The following is a 17,035-nucleotide window of genomic DNA, read 5'->3' as shown; positions in this document are numbered from 1 at the left end:
GACAACACCAGGTTAAGATCCCAGGTCGGGGCAGGGAGTCGGACGTTAGGGTATAGACGTTCCAGCCCCTTCAGGAATCTAGTCACCGTCGGGTGAGAAAAAACAGAGCGGCCATCCCCACCCGGGTGAAGGGTGGAGATAGCCGCCAGGTGGACCCGCAGGGACGATATCGCCAGGCCCTGTTGTTTGAGGGACCAAATATAGTCCAAAATATTGGCCACCGAAACTTCCATCGGGCGGAGACCTTTCTCCACGCACCAACAGGAGAAACGCTTCCACTTGGCCGAGTATGTCGCTCTAGTGGAAGGCTTCCTGCTGCCCAAGAGTACCTCCCGTACCGGGGTGGAGCAGCGTAACTCAGAACTGGTCAGCCACGCAGGAGCCACGCTGCTAGGTGCAGCGACTGGAGGTCCGGGTGACAGAGAGTTCCGTGTTCCTGGGTGATCAGGTCCGGGTGAAGGGGCAGGGGAACTGGGTCGGCTATGGCCAAGTCCAGCAACATGGGGTACCAATGCTGTCTGGGCCACGCCGGGGCTACCATGATCACGCGGGCCCTGTCCCTGCGCACCTTCAGAAGGACCCTGTGGACCAGCGGGAACGGGGGGAACGCGTAGAACAAGTGGGTCGTCCACGGAATAAGGAAGGCGTCCGCTATAGACCCGGGTTCCCGGCCCTGAAAAGAGCAGAACGCCTGGCATTTCCTGTTCCCCCTGGACGCGAAGAGGTCCACACGGGGACAACCCCACCTCTGGAAGATCGAGAGGGCGACGTCCGGGCGAAGGGACCACTCGTGGGAGAGGAAGGATCTGCTCAGGCGGTCCGCCAACGTGTTCCGCACTCCGGGGAGGAAGGAAGCCATGAGGTGAATGGAGTGGGCTATACAAAAGTCCCAGAGTCGCATCGCCTCGTGACATAGGGGAGAGGATCTGGTGCCGCCCTGCTTGTTGATATAGTACGTGGTCGTCGTGTTGTCGGTAAATACCGCGACACAACGACCCCGAAGCTGGTGACAGAACGTTTGACAAGCAAGGCGGACCGCTCTCAACTCCCGCATGTTGATGTGCAGCTTCACCTCCTGTGGGGACCACAGGCCCTGTGTTCTCAGGGTTCCCAGGTGGGCCCCCCAGCCGAGATCTGAGGCATCCGTCGTAAGGGACACCGAGGGCTGGGGCGGGTGGAATGGGAGCCCCGCACACACTACGGACTGGTCTAGCCACCAGCTGAGAGAATCCAACACCCCCTAGGGGATAGTGATCAGCATGTCTAGTGGTTGCCTTGCCGGCCGGTAGTGTGCGATGAGCCACGACTGGAGGGGCCTCATGCGGAGTCGAGCGTAACCGGTCACAAATGTGCATGCTGCCATGTGGCCTAACAGGGTTAGACATGTCCGTATCGATGTCATGGGGGCTGCCCGCAAGCGCTGAACGATCGCCGACAACGCCTGGAACCTTGGCAACGGTAGAAGGGCCCTGGCCACGGTGGAGTCCAGGGTGGCCCCAATGAACTCCACCCTCTGCGAGGGGAGCAAGGTGGACTTGCCCACGTTGATCATGAGGCCCAAGGTAGCAAACAGGCCGGTGATCCTGCGGACGTGGCTGCAAACCTGTAGCTCCGACGTGCCCCGAATTAACCAATCGTCTAGGTAAGGGAACACGTGGATACGACTGCGCCGAAGATGTGCCACAACGACAGCCATGCATTTTGTGAATACCCTCGGAGCTGTAGAAAGGCCAAATGGGAAGACTGCAAATTGGTAGTGAAGGCGGCCTACCACGAATCGAAGGAATCGTCTGTGGTGTGGCCATATGGCAATATGAAAATAGGCGTCCTGCATGTCGAGGGCGGCATACCAGTCTCCCAGATCCAGGGATGGAATAATGGTCCCCAGGGACACCATGCGGAACTTCAACTTCGCTAGGTACTTGTTGAGCTCTCGCAGGTCGAGGATGGGCCTGAGGCCTCCCTTGGCCTTGGGGATCAGAAAGTACCGGGAATAAAACCCCTTGCCTTTCTCGTTTTCCGGAACCGCCTCTATAGCTCCTTTGTCGAGGAGCGTCTGTACCTCCCGCCGAAGGAACTGCTCGTGAGAGGGGTCCCTGAAAAGGGACAAGGAAGGGTGGTGGGAGGGAGGAAATGATACAAACTGCAGGCGGTATCCCGTCTGCACCGTGCGTAAGACCCAGCGATCGGATGTTATTTGGGTCCACGCCTGGGGGAAAAACGAAAGGCGGTTGGAAAATGGGGGGAAAGGATCCGTGGGGGAAACTGGTACTGCGCCCTCGGGCGCACCTTCAAAACGAAGGTTTGGGCCCAGGCGGGGGCTTGGAGGAGGTTTGATTTTGCCCCCCTTGGTTCCCCGACTGTCTACGCCTTCCATTCCTGCCGCGGCACCTATTAAGGTCCTGCCACTGGCGGAACTGGGGGTATGGCCTACGCCGCTGCTGCTGTTGCGGCCGGAAGGGTCTGCGCTGCGTCTCCGGCGTGTGCATCCCGAGGGAGCGCATAATGACCCGATTGTCTTTAAGACTTTTGAGTCTGGGGTCTGTCTTTTCTGAGAAAAGGCCCTGGCCTTCGAACGGGAGGTCCTGGATGGTGTATTGGAGCTCCGGTGGAAGGCCAGAAACCTGAAGCCAGGAGATGCGGCGCATCGTTACCCCCGAGGCGAGGGTACGGGCAGCCGAGTCTGCAGCGTCCAAAGAGGCCTGTAACGAGGTTCGTGCAACCTTCTTGCCCTCGTCAAGAATCGCTGCGAATTCTTGACGAGCCTCTTGTGGCAGCAGCTCTTTAAACTTGTCCGCTGCCACCCATGAGTTAAAAGCGTAGCGGCTAAGAAGGGCTTGCTGATTTGAAACCCTGAGCTGGAGGGCCCCAGCCAAATAGACCTTGCGGCCGAGGAGGTCCATATGCCTGGCCTCCTTGGATTTGGGGGCTGGGGCTTCCTGTCCGTGGCGCTCCCTCTTGTTCACCGACTGCACCACCAGGGAACATGGTGTCGGGTGAACGTGGAGGTACTCATAGCCCTTGGAGGGGGCCATGTACTTCCTTTCGACGCCCCTCGCCGTAGGGGGGATGGAGGCCGGTGACTGCCGGATTGTATTGGCGTTGGCCTGGATCGTCCTAATGAAGGGTAGGGCGACCCTGGTGGGAGCATCGGAGGAGAGGATGCTGACGACGGGGTCCTCGATCTCAGAGACCTCCTCGGCTTGCAGGCTCAGATTCTGTGCTACTCGCCTAAGGAGGTCCTGGTGTGCCCTGAGATCTAGCGGAGGAGGGCTATTGGAGGAAGTGCCAGCCACCGCTTCGTCAGGAGAGGAGGATGAGGAGACCCCTGGCAAGAAAGTGTCCAGCGGGGGGTCCGCCTCAGCCCTCGCCTCTGGCTCAGGAGCAAGACCAGGGTCTTGCTGCTTCGATCCTTCCACTCCATCCGGGGAGGGAGGGGGGCGAGACAACGACGCCTCTGGCACCCTGTGCTCCGCCGTTGCAGGCCTAGGAGGAAGCTGTTGGGGGCCCTGGGCTTGATGGTACGCCCAGGGTGTCCAAAACCCCCACTGCTGCGGACCCTGGTCCTGTTGCGGAGGGTTCTGGAATAGAGCCGCTTGTCTGTCGGTGCCCAGCGCATATACGCTGTCCGCTTGTGATGACACCGACGGCTGTCTAGAAGGCCATGGTGGGGCCGACCGCAGCTGGTAAGAGTCTCCGCGGTCCGGCACCGAAGATGTTCTCGGTGCCGGGGATCGGTACCAGGAGTCATACCGGCACCGGGATCAGGACCGAGTTCTGTCTCGGTGCCGGGATCTGGACCGGGACCTGCCACTGACGCGGTGCCGGGAGGTCGACCGGGACCGGGACCTGCCACCAGCTCGGTGCCGGGAGGTCGACCGGTGCGCTGAACGACGGCGAGACTGGCTCCTAGAGTCACGGTGCCGGTATCCGCGGCTGGAACCAGACCGTGACCGTCTGGAGGTCGATCGGTGCTGCGAGTACGACCGGTACCGCTGAGGGGAGCGGTGCCGGGACTGCGAGCGGCGTCGGGATCTTGAGCAACCGTGGCGTCGGGACCTCAATCGCGAGCGTGAGTCCCGAGACGGCACCGTCATCATGGGCTTTCCCCTGGAAGCTACCCGCACCGGAGGTACCGGGGGTGGCAGCTGAGTTGACTCAGTCAGGGCAATGAGGTCCCGTGCCGAGGCGAAGGTCTCTGGAGTGGATGGGACCAACAGCTCAACCCCAGATCTTATGGGGGAGCTCAGCGGTACCGGACTGGACGGACCCACCGGGCCCGGAGTCGACGGTGCTGGTAGCGCCGCGGCAGATGTCGATGCCGGGCGTTCCATTCGAGTCTGCCTGGCCGGAGTTGCAGACTTCGATGGTCTTGTTTCCGCACCCGGTGCCGGTGCGATCCGGTGCCAGCGTAGAGATCGCAGCCTGCGAAGCTGCCGGGTCAAGTGCCGCTTCCATTAGGAGAGTCCTGAGTCTCTGTTCTCTCTCCTTCTTTGTTCTGGGCTTAAAAGCCTTGCAAATGCGGCACTTGTCCGACCTGTGCGATTCCCCCAGGCACTTTAGACACGCGTCGTGAGGGTCGCTGGTTGGCATAGGCTTTTTACAGGCCGCACATTGCTTAAAGCCCGGCGAACCAGGCATGAGCCCGGTGCCGGGTGCCGGGAAGGGCTACAGCCCAGACCGGCTAACAACTATGTACAATATTATTTACACTACAAACTAATTAACTAACTATACTTAACCACTAACAACGGTAGTAACAACGGTATTAACAAGGAGAGCTAGGGACGTGGAGGACAGCAATGCTGCGCTCCACAGTTCCAACGACCGACACGGCGGTAAGAAGGAACTGAGGAGCGGGTGGGCCGGTAGGGGTATATATCGAGCGCCATGGCGGCGCCACTCTAGGGGGCGACCTGCCGGCCCACTGGAGTTGCTAGGGTAAAAAGTTTCCGACGAGCGTGCACGCGCGGCGCGCACACCTAACTGGAATGGATGTGAGCAATCACTCGAAGAAGAACAAAAAGTTGCTTTTTATACTCTGAGCTAACTAGTTTAGAACTGAACTATGGTCATGCCTTGTCCTAGACCAGTCCTAATTATGTACATACATCTGAGGAAGTGGGTATTCACCCACGAAAGCTCATGCTCCAAAACGTCTGTTAGTCTATAAGGTGCCACAGGATTCTTTGCAACCTAAGCACTGAAACTTACCAGGTCTCCTCCTCCTCCTCCTGCCCCATGGCCCCTTTCCTGGACTGAGGCTTCATGAGGGAATCCACAGCTCTCTCCAACAGATTCTCACAGAAGGCCTGGTGAACCTGGGCAATGGGATCAGCTGGAAAGAAGAGAACAAGAGTCTTGCTCTTCTTTTATTCACAAACCCAAGCATCTCCAGACACACCAAGACCAGCTGGAGGAGGGAAGCAGACTCCAAGACAGAAACAGCAGGAGCCAGCAAGAGGGATGTTCTTGAGGGACCGGTGCAGGGACCTAAAAGATCCCAAAAATTCCAACTTTTGACATATTCAAAGTCACTCTCCACCCCTCTGTTGGTTTGTTCATTATTAGTGATCTAACTCTGCATAGCCAGCCCACAGATCCCAATCAGAAGTGCCACTTCACCCATGTAAAAGAATAGGTATGATACTGTTCAAGAGAAAGGACCATGGTTTTACCTCTCAGTCACTCAGCCCCACACCTTGAAGGAATGCTGCTCTGTTATGTGACTGGAGAACAAAGCGGACGGTCATGCATTCAAGGGTGTCAGACACACAATGGCTCTTACCTGGGTTCCTCGGGGCACAGTACAGACTCTCCTTTGTAACAGATTTCACTGTCCAGCTCCGTTCCACAAAAAACCTCTGTCCCAGTGGGTGACACAGCCAGCGCAGGGAGTCGGGAATGGCACTCCGCTCTGAGCTACACAGACTCTGGGCCTTATTTAAGAAATAACCCTGGGGAGAAAGGAGAATGGTGCCAAGAAGAGGGAGACACACATGCAAACATCATGCATATGGCTCAGTGACCACAAGGGCAAGGCTCATTACAGGCCAGTTCATAAGGTAATTCCAATTCAGTGGAATTGTTGGGCACCACTGTAAAAATCAGGGGCCAGACATACCGGGGGGAAAACAGAGGGGTCTAAACCTCAATGAACAAGCAATTGAATCAGCTGATTGTATACAGTATTACTGTACTATAAAAGCAGAGTAACATCTTTTATGAAAGCAGGACATGCTGGTGATTAATATTACACAATGTGTCTATTAACACTGTATGAAGAATTATGGATACTTGTGGCTATTATGCTTTGTAGTCTGTGTGTGACCAAACAAAGGGAGAAACCAGTTTTCTCCCAGACAGGAGAAAAGGCAGCTACCTGTCTCCAGTGTAATTTAAGCAGTGTGGAAGCAAAACAATGGAAGCCCCACTGACATACAAATCAGCAGGGGGATGGGAAGTGCACAGGAAGACAATATCAGGAAGCCTTATCGCCTTTTGATAACAGAGATAATGAACGCCTTTTGATAACAGAGATAATGAACATTGGGGGTGGGGGCAAAAAGGCATTTGAGTTATCCATCCCTTGGGCTTCAAGGGCATCAGAGCTCTTGAAAACACAGAACATCGGATCCTTCAAGCAAAGGGGTTGAAGTCTTTGGGAACTGAGTTTAGGTACGGATTGTAACTTGTGGAAGTTAAGTTTTAGTCTTAGAAGCGTATTTTTACTTCTGTTTGCTTGTAGCCCTCTCTTTGTGCCATATACTTGGTAACACTTAAACTTGTGTCCTTTCAGTAAAACAAACTCCAATTTACTTTTACTATAACCCTTTTCAGTGCACTGATTGAAATAAGAGTGTTTGTCAACTCCCAGTTAAATTAATGAGCTGCAGTGTATTGTCTTGCTAAAGGAGCAACGAACTGAAGCTTCTGAGAGCGTTCAGTAAAGGGGGAGATGTCTCTGCGGAACTCAGGAGTTGGGGTTCACTGTTACCTGCAAGGCAAGCTTTGGACTGGCAGAGTCCCGAAGAGTTTGCTGGCAAGGCAGACAAGCTGATGCATCAGGGAGCTGTCACACAGCTTAGCTATAGCAAAGCTCTCACTTGCTGAGGCTGAGAGGGGGTACATAGTAACTCAATTCTGGGAACCCCAGTAGATTGTCACAGGGAGATTGTTTTGGGGAAATTCAGGACTGGAAGGGTGTTGAGGTCACTCTGAAAAAAGTAACCGGCTGGTAAAAGACAGGGTATGTGACCTGCATGCTTGTAGGCTGGCTGTTGTGTCAGGCTGTGAGCCATGGCAGCATAGCACTGAAAGCACCCAGAGCCACAGGGCAGGTGGTGACAACCCCTCACTGGTCTGGGTTGAACCCCGAAGTGTCACAACCTCTAAGACCTAACTATGCACCCTTTGGCTAAACAGTGACTAACTGGAGATATGCAGGCCTTCCCTGCTCAGAGCTCTGCTGGGAGGCATTAGGGGGAGAACAGTGGGACTCACTCACCGCCAGGAAGCCCAGCTTGCCTCCGCAGCGGGTTTTCAGGCCAACAGCAGCAGTCAGGTGGATCTCTGCCATCATGCTGGGTGGGATCTTCTCCTCTGCACATTCAGCCAGATTCACAGCGCACAGGGCCATGTGCAAACCTGAGTAGGCTGAGCTGGATGGAAGTTTACCTGTGCCAGGGAGAAAGGAGAAGAATTCACCTCTCCTATATAGTCACCACGTAAAACAGATCCTAGTGCAACTAATACAATTACCATGCGTCTCACAGCCTGCATCCTACATAGACTGGACCATTTTGGCAGAAAAAGTTTATCGTGTTATAGGCATCATGACCCAGTGCTCTGTGTACAGTGCAGCTGCACCTGAACATCTCTCCCTGGACTCTGAGCTGCAGCCACAGCTCTGTGCTTTCCCTGCTTCCCCACCCCAGCTGTCCAAGAGCCAAACAGCCATGGAAGGAATGAAATGGAGTCTTGTGCTGCTGCACGCATGGTCACTGGAATAGCCAGCTTCCTTTGGGGCCCAGAACTGCACAGGTATTTGAATAGCATGATCAAGAAGGGTGGAGAATTGCTCAGGGTAGTCCAAGCTGGCTTAACTAGCGTTAATGGGATAAAATTGGCACAGGGTAGCTTAGGCTACACATCAGGATGTGTCAGTGGTTTATTAGACTGAATCATTCTACCAAAAGGAAGTGGTGAAAACTCCACTCATCACGTAACAATCCTCAAAGGCTCGTCAATGTGTGTGTACATACATGTAGACAGAGCTTCAGAGGTGTACACAAGCCTGAGTGTGTTGGTGGTGGTCTCTGCTAATCTACTCCTCCCTCCGTCTCTGATTTTAGGGTCTCCTTCCAGTGATTAGCTCGGCACCTGCTTCCACTTCCCCTGCTTAAGTGACATGAGTGAATTTGACCCTCAGGAACCCCACTAACAGCCGTAGCAGCAGCAAAGAATCCTGTGGCACCTTATAGACTAATAGACGTTTTGGAGCATGAGCTTTCGTGGGTGAATACCCACTTCCTCAGATGCATGTAATGGAAATATCCAGGGGCAGGTATATATATGTGTGCTAGCAAGCAAGCTAGAGATAACGAGGTCAGTTCAATCAGGGAGGATGAGGCCCTGTTCTAGCAGTTGAGGTGTGAAAACCAAGAGAGGAGAAACTGGTTCTGTAGTTGGCAAGCCATTCACAGTCTTTGTTCAATCCTGAACTGATGGTGTCAAATTTGCAGATGAACTGATGCTCAGCAGTTTCTCTTTGAAGTCTGGTCCTGAAGTTTTTTTGCTGCAGGATGGCCACCTTAAGGTCTGCTATAGTGTGGCCAGGGAGGTTGAAGTGCTCTCCTACAGGTTTTTGTATATTGCCATTCCTAATGTCTGATTTGTGTCCATTTATCCTTTTCCGTAGAGACTGTCCAGTTTGGCCGATGTACATAGCAGAGGGGTATTGCTGGCATATGATGGCGTATATTACATTGGTGGATGTGCAGGTGAATGAACCGGTGATGGTGTGGCTGATCTGGTTAGGTCCGGTGATGGTGTCGCTGGTGTAGATATGTGGGCAGAGTTGGCATCGAGGTTTGTTGCATGGATTGGTTCCTGAGCTAGAGTTATTATGGTGCGGTGTGCAGTTACTGGTGAGAATATGTTTCAGGTTGGCAGGTTGTCTGTGGGCAAGGACTGGCCTGCCACCCAAGGCCTGTGAAAGTGTGGGATCATTGTCCAGGATGGGTTGTAGATCCTTGATGATGCTTTGGAGGGGTTTTAGCTGGGGGCTGTATGTGATGGCCAGTGGAGTCCTGTTGGTTTCTTTCTTGGGTTTGTCTTGCAGTAGGAGGCTTCTGGGTACACATCTGGCTCTGCTGATCTGTTTCCTTATTTCCTCGTGCGGGTATTGTAGTTTTGAGAATGCTTGGTTGAGATTTTCTAGGTGTTGGTCTCATCTCAACTGCTAGAACAGGGCCTCATCCTCTCTGATTGAACTGACCTCGTTATCTCTAGCTTGCTTGCTAGCATATATATACCTGCCCCTGGAAATTTCCACTACATGCATCTGAGGAAGTGGGTATTCACCCACAAAAGCTCATGCTCCAAAACGTCTGTTAGTCTATAAGGTGCCACAGGATTCTTTGCTGCTTTTACAGATCCAGACTAACACGGCTACCCCTCTGATACTTGACACCATGCAAGGGACTAACAGCAGTGAACACTGACGAGATTCAGGTCCGTTCTCAATCTGCTGCTGCATGGGAAAGCTCTGAGAGCTGCAAAGACTCCCAAGCTGTCTTTCTGCAGACAGCATGGCATCGGTCCCTCTGTTCACAACCGGAAGGGCTAGAAACAATGTTTATCATTTCAATGAAAGCTTAGATTCTATAGCAGTTATTGGTAGCCACCTGGGAAGGCCTCTTTTTCAAGCCAAATGCACATGGATCACTTACCACGGAAACCTGCCAGGTGGACTGCATCAGCTGTGTAACAGCATACAGCATTGCCACCCAGCAGTTCAGGGGAGGAGAGTCAGAGAAACCCCAGGGTTTTATTTAAAAAAAACAAAACACACATTTTAGGGTGGCGTAACCAATCTGGAATTTGCCCAGGGCACCTACTAAGAGCTTTACTCTTGCAAAACGTGCCACGGGGAATTCTGGAACACATCCACGGTACAATTATAACTGAGTAAAGCAATGAGGTACTACATGGTTAACCCCCAACTCAGCTCGACACACTTCCATTTTGTGGTGTGGACAGGACCTTATAACAGTGTTCAATCATGCCAACTAAAACCCTGGAGGTGCCTTACAGATCACAGCACCCCAGAGGTGATACTATTGCCCCAGGAGAGGTGACGCTTACTGAGACATTCTTCTGGATGGTGCTGTTCCTTTGTGACATTTCAAGTCAGTCTGTGCGTAACTTGCCCCTTGAGCAAGTACCAGATTTGGGGAGAGCAGGACAAGGAGCCCTGCCAAGGACCCAATGAAAAGGGCAGCTACGAGCATCCTCATTCTGTCAGGGGAAGACAGTTCTGTTGCAACCTCTGCCCTTACCTGTGATGTGGAGCTGATGGAGCTTGTGATATGCCAGAGCTGCATCCCGAGCACTGGTCTTGGCCTCATCCTCAAAACCGGCAGCAGCTTCTCTTGCTCGCTGTCGCTGTGAAGTCCTCTTCAGTAGCCAGCGAACCAGCCCCAGCTTCTGCAGACTGTAGCGGATAACGTTCCAGGACAAGCTGCAGGCCAAGTCCAAGCGGGACGCAGGCAGCGCTCGGCCCAGAACTGACAGGCAGATCTGCAGATTTGATGCAGCAGCTGCAAAATCCCCCTGCAAAAGCATGGTGAATGGTTAAACAAAGACCATTTAAGCTGCTGAACGGGGCTGCATTAACAGCCCTTGAGACCACAGGGCTTTATTTACCCTCAGAACATGTACAGTCTGAGCAGAGGCAGCGCAAGCTATATCCATGCATCTCCACACCCATTTACACCTTATTCCCCTCCCAAGCCCTGGAGCCCCACCTCCAGGAACCAGGAGAGTTAAGTCTTCATGGCCCAAGCAATCTGACACACCTCAGCTGAGTGCCAGTGTAGGGACTTGTCTACACTACTAAGTTTTGTCAGCAAAAGTTATGCTGCTTTAATTAAAATTGCATGTCCGCACTAGCTCCTATGTCAGCAGAGTGCATCCATGCTAGCAACTCTTGCATCGTCACAGAGAGAAGTGCACTATGGGTACCTATCCCACTGTGCAACTGGCCACAGGGTGCTTTGGGAAGGGTTTACAATGCATCATGGGGCAGATACAGCATCACATGATGCAGGTTTCTCATTCGCATTATTCCAGGGAGATCCTAGTAGATTATCAGCCTCTTTTTCAAGTGGTGTGTGTGGTGGGAGGGAGAGGAGAGTGGTGTGTCTGGGGGAGGGGAGAGCAGGTTGACCAACATATCCTGAGGAAGAGGGAGTGGGATACCCCTCCCCCATGTCAGCCCCCAGCTCTGCTCAGCACAGCACTCTCCCAAAGCAGCCCGCTCTGCCTGCCTGCTTATGGTTCTGCGATTCCCTCAGAGCTCTCCCACAGCCTCTTCAGCCCAGGAGCAGCATCCTGAGCAGCTCTGTGCGCTGAGGAATGTCGTTGCTGCCTAGGACTGAGCGTGAATGAAGACTCAACTCCCCTCTCCCCCACAGAGGCTGCCCTGCAAGGCACGACGCAGGGGCTGTAGATGAGAGATTTACAGCGCTGCTGTCTGTGCCATACATGTTTAGTTGTTTGATGTCTTGTGTAGACTGGTGTCTTATCTGGCACCAATTCTCTCCATGTTTTCCACTTCACATTGCCCAGGAAGGTTAACCCTAGAAATGCTGACATTCTCCCAAGTGCCAGCCATAGGGACCACCAAAGGATTCACTGGAGGAAGGGCAGGATTTGCTCTGCATAGTGAGGAGTTGTTTTACCCTTGCCAAATCCAGGTCAGCCTGCTTGCGATGCCGCCAGAACATCACAGATGAGCGGGAGTGCAGCCGGGTCACTGGCTCCCCATGCACAAGGAGCTTTATACACACACTCAGGACAATTACACCATTCATCAGCCACAGCAGCAAAGTGGGCATCATCCAGCCAAACCAGCCGCCAGCACCTGGCAGAAAGAGAAATACAGAGAAGTCAGCCTGGATAGCACAAGCTCAGCAGGCAACGTCACTGTGACCCCATTTAACACATCCTGAATCTTGGAAAGATTTGATTTTCTTCAACTGACTGTAGTTATTGATTTCTTGACATCTGAACACTGACATAGAAGCTTGCAACGTTAAAATAATCTCATTTCACAAATTAATTCAAAAACCCTAAACTTTCCCTTGAGGGGAGGTCAGCGCAAGTGGCTCTAGTGAAGAACTGGGCATCCCAAGATGCTTGATGCCTGAAAGGGACACAGTAAGATATTAGTTAAATGCACAAAGGTAAGCTAGTGCAGCATGAAGGCTGCATAATTACAAGTCAGGAAACTGCAGACGTCACTATAGACTTCCTGGTCCTTGTTAAAAGTGTAATTTAACACATCTGTGTAGGCTGTTAAACACACACCATAAACCACACAGTCTGGGAAGCATGGCCAAGTTAACATTGTGGCAGGAGCCACGATTTCTGCACTGATTTTCACAAACAACTTGATTTGTAAATTATGAAAAATGACCAGAGAAATAGCTCTTTGAACTTCATTAGAAAGTTCACCCTTATAGAAATAGAAAAAAGTGACCTAGTTCAAAACTCCACAGCATCTGTCCAACCACATTAGCTTGTGGTGATGGACTGTGTATAGCTACCTTCTGGTAGCCCACTGGATTTGATTTTACCACCCCTAGTTTTCCTCTTGTAAGTACGAATCAAGCCAAAGTACTCACTAGTCTATTCAGGTCTCTGACCTTCCCCTCTGCCAGGGTTCTAGCTCATTACTACAATACTTCGTAAACAAAGGAGGCTGGATGCACTCTGAAAGTCTGTTTTTAAAAGGTTACCTGACTCGATGGCCAGCACATTCCTTCCAGAGCCATGATGTACAGGGTTGTTTGACTCTGGCATCCCTCGGCTATCTAGGAGGGATGTCAGAGGGTTGAAGGAGAGGCAGAGGAATGTGAGAGCACAGAGAAGTATTCGAGAGCGATCCACCATGCCAAGGGCCACAGGGGGAGAGTCAGGTTCGTCTTTAACCTTCACAAAGGGCAGGGATGGAGAGGAAGAGTAGGAAGAGACATAACTTTAAAACACACTATAAAACAGCAAGTGGGTGTGTGTATACGTGTGCATGCATACATACGCATGATGTGAGAGCATGAGTTTCAACATATTTGACTAATGACACCAAGAACTCTGGGGTGGCCTTTCCTGGCGCAGTAAGAGGGGCCTGGAGCAGCAAAGTGACTAACCTTCACTCTGGCCCCCATCGTTTCAGTTTCTTGGATTCCTTATTTGAAACCAGCACTGAGCTTCCATCAAAGCCACACAGCCACCTTGCCCACCTTGACTGTGACGCCTATCCTTTTATCTGATGATAACTAGGCAGGTGGTGAGTTAATATTGCAATTACTCATAGGCTTATTGCCTGTAGAAATTAGGCGCACAGCTAGTTTGCATAAATACATGCTATTACTATTAACCCATCCTCCCTTCCTTCATCTCCTATTTCATCCATGTCATGTGTCTTGTCTTCAAGACTAAAAACTCTTTGAGGCAGGGTCTTTTACTACATTTAATCTGTACAGAGCTTAGCATGATGCAGCCTGGCTTGATTGGAGCCTGTATGTGCCACTGCAATACAAACAAACAAGAGCAAACACTTGGCACTCCCCCTGAAGTAGAGCTCTTTTAGGTGAGAATCATGTCCCGTCCAGGGAGAGTATCTGCTTTTCCTCCCACACCATTCCTTGCCCTACAGAACCTCTCCATTCCCTGCAGCCCTACCCTTCGGAGCTCTGTCAGCACTGCTCCTGAATGACAAGCAGTTGGCACTGTTGAGACTCACAAGGATCTAAAGTCCTGGCCATGACGTACTCATGGAGAGGCTACCCACCTTGCTCTCCTTTTAACTATGATTACCTTTGCATCATCCAGGAGCGGGCTTCCCGGCTCAGAGTCAATGGAATAGGGGGAGAAGCCCTCCTGGGACCCCGAGTCAGAGGCCGGGGGAGACATCAAGAGAACGTTTTGGTTGAAGTCATCCATCTTCAGGTCCACATCGTTATCCACGAGACTGCTCAGGTCAATGCCCTTCAGCAGCTCTGCAAAGATCAGAGATTCCATTTACTACACACTTCTCGACCATGCCCTGTTCCCTGCCCACTCTGCTCAGATATATGGGTCAACACTGATGTGATTTCACATGCAATCTTTCACCACTGGTGCAAATGGGCAGGAGGAAGCACATGCTCCTGCTTCCTGACCCACTCCTGCCTGGCTCTGATAACTTACTGTTTTTCTGATTAGCCAGCTTCAGAACCATGTTCTCCTGTCTCAGCTTATGGTTGACCTGCTGTAGGTATTTAATGTAATCAATAGCCTTCCTCAGTACTCCAGATTTGTGCATCTGCATGGAAGCAATACATATGGAAAGCAGTTTATAAGAGCAATCACATAACCAGAGGCCCATCCACCCTAAGCAGTGCCACCCTCTTCACCATGTGATATACAGAGAGGGTGGGAAAATGACCATCCAGTAGCACCAACACAGCCACTGAAAGTGTCAGTGCTGAGGTCAGGAAAGATTACACTTTGAAAAGTGCAGAGTGACTTGCTAACTAGAGGGGGAGTTACTGTGTCTGAGAACCACAGGGGTGAATATTTATTGGAAACAAACATTACAAACAGTTTAAGAACCCCAATCAGAGTTACAGAATTCAGGTCTAGCCTTAAACAGAAAAGATACAAAGTGCATAGCTAATAAGTAAAAAGGGGTCTTTTCAGGAGGAACATGCTTTTAGGGGTTAACACGACGACCATTTCTCACTCTTCCACTGGCTCACTAGGAGATCCCGAGCCAGTCCCGTAATTTCTTCGTGCCTCAGACTTCCTAATACACCTTCATTTGTAGAGTGAAAACATTTGCCTCTAGGGGATGCTGCTAGGTTTAGCTTGTAAAGAACATGGAGCCGGACACAAAGAGCTATGGAAGCACTGTGTATCACCTTTTTTTCAAAAATCAAGTTTCCCATTTCCCCAGGCAACAGCTGATGATCTCACTAACACCAGAAGCAATGTTAAGAATTGCAGCTCCCTGATCCGCAACAGTGATGTCAGCAAATAGCATGAATGAAAGGGCACAACCCTGAACTCAGGTCTTATTACAGTGGCAAAGCCTTTCACAGCACACCTTTAGCATTTGAACAAATAGTAGTTCTCACAAACCAAACCAACAAGGAATCAAATTGCCCAGTTCCGTGTAAAAAATAGTTTTATATTTCTACAACTTTCATTCCAAAGCTCTTTTGAGACAGTTTATAGGATTCATTTACCCATCATGGAAATACAGCCACTTCCAGGCAGCTACTTAACAGCACAGTACAGTTAAGAAAGGAAGCAAAGAATACCCTATGGAAACTACTAGGGAACGGTGTAACACTGTAGTTAGCCAGGTTGGAATTTGACCAGAGAGTTATTTAACACAACTCTTACAAAAGGCCCAGAGGATCTTTAACCATGAAGACAGGTTAGGTCATGTGTTTTGTTACCTCAGTCTCCAGCAACAGTACCCCGAGCATCACCATGGAACACTGAGCCAGAAGTATTCTTATTTATGCGTTTTCCTTGGCAGTCTACCATTATATAAAACATATCTGGAGGTGAGATGGCTGCAGACCACACAAGCTTAATGACAGCAGCTTTCATCTCTTTACCTTAGCATCTGTTCCCATGACCAGGTCCTTCAGCTCAATGATCTTGTCATTTATAGATGACCGATACCGCTTCTCAATGATGTTATGGGTCGTCCTCCTCTCTCCTTCTTTGGGCGGTTCCAGCTGCTTGACCCCACCAGGCACCTGTTTGATGGGCATCTTTTCCTGTCCCATCATCATGGGCATCGTGGTCAAAATGGTCCCATTACTGCCAACCAAGGTCTAAAAAGGCAGAGAACACACAGCATTACTAGTAACAGCCAAGTTACACATGATGTGTGTGCCACATGAGAAAAAGGAGTCTGAAAAATGAAGTGTGGAATTAGGAAATAAAAGTGTTACAGAGACCAAGGAAATACACTCCCTCACCTCAATACACACCCCAAGTCGAGGATAAGACATTTTAGAGCAATACCATCAGCCATGTCAATATCTATATGGAGAGAAAGTACTTCATTCTCCAGGATTGCTGACCTAAGACTTCTCACCAGTGTTGAGTCACTCATTTGAACATGTGAAAAACAAACCCAGGATCCTGCTGGCTCCCAAAATCCTTTGTACTAACCAATGGATCTCCAAAGCTACCTTTACACATGAGAAATAAAGCTCTTTGAGAATCCCTTTATGGGGGAAGTGAAAAAAACGCATAATTCCACCAGCTAACAAGTATCGCCCAAGGCTTCTATCCTACTACCTCTTCAAATCTCTGAGCTGCTTGGCCAGATGGTCTTTGCAAGCTAGGATAGCAACTCCTTTTTTAAAAGGGAGCCAATATTTTGACAATTCTATTTACAGTTTGCTCACAACTACCCAATAAGCCTAGCTACCATGCCAGAATAAGCCAATGGTTAATCTAGGCTTGTAAATTTGTCTCCAACTATGGATGCTTTGGGAGAAAAAGAAACCCTCTCATCATGAACCAGTCTATGCAATACTAGAACCTTTCCAGGAGATTTTCTTTTGAGAGTCAGTGATCTGTTTATGCCATGAAGCATGCCTGACAGTTCCTGTAATCGCTACTACAGTTAAGTATCAGAGGGGTAGCAGTGTTAGTCTGGATCTGTAAAAGCAGCAAAGAATCCTGTGGCACCTTATAGACTAACAGACGTTTTGGAGCATGAGCTTTCGTGGGTGAATAC

At 50.8% G+C, this 17,035-nt stretch overlaps 1 protein-coding gene across 4 annotated transcripts in view; it reads right to left on the bottom strand.

Moving 5' to 3' along the window:
- Positions 1-17,035, bottom strand: part of SREBF2 (sterol regulatory element binding transcription factor 2) — a 50,929-nt gene that overhangs the window by 12,789 nt on the left and 21,105 nt on the right. For all 4 annotated transcript variants that reach the window (XM_030547567.1, XM_030547573.1, XM_030547578.1 and 1 more), the window contains exons 5-13: positions 15,897-16,118; positions 14,476-14,590; positions 14,104-14,285; positions 13,026-13,218; positions 11,967-12,148; positions 10,563-10,836; positions 7,508-7,677; positions 5,789-5,957; positions 5,215-5,338 (exon numbers count right to left, since the gene is read on the bottom strand). In XM_030547567.1, coding sequence (XP_030403427.1) covers positions 5,215-5,338; positions 5,789-5,957; positions 7,508-7,677; positions 10,563-10,836; positions 11,967-12,148; positions 13,026-13,218; positions 14,104-14,285; positions 14,476-14,590; positions 15,897-16,118 — 1,631 coding nt within the window. The remainder of the gene's footprint in view (positions 1-5,214; positions 5,339-5,788; positions 5,958-7,507; positions 7,678-10,562; positions 10,837-11,966; positions 12,149-13,025; positions 13,219-14,103; positions 14,286-14,475; positions 14,591-15,896; positions 16,119-17,035) is intronic.

Source organism: Gopherus evgoodei, chromosome 1 (genome assembly GCF_007399415.2).
Source record: "Gopherus evgoodei ecotype Sinaloan lineage chromosome 1, rGopEvg1_v1.p, whole genome shotgun sequence".
Taxonomy (NCBI): Eukaryota; Metazoa; Chordata; order Testudines; family Testudinidae; genus Gopherus; species Gopherus evgoodei.
This window is presented reverse-complemented; position numbering and strand designations above follow the sequence as displayed.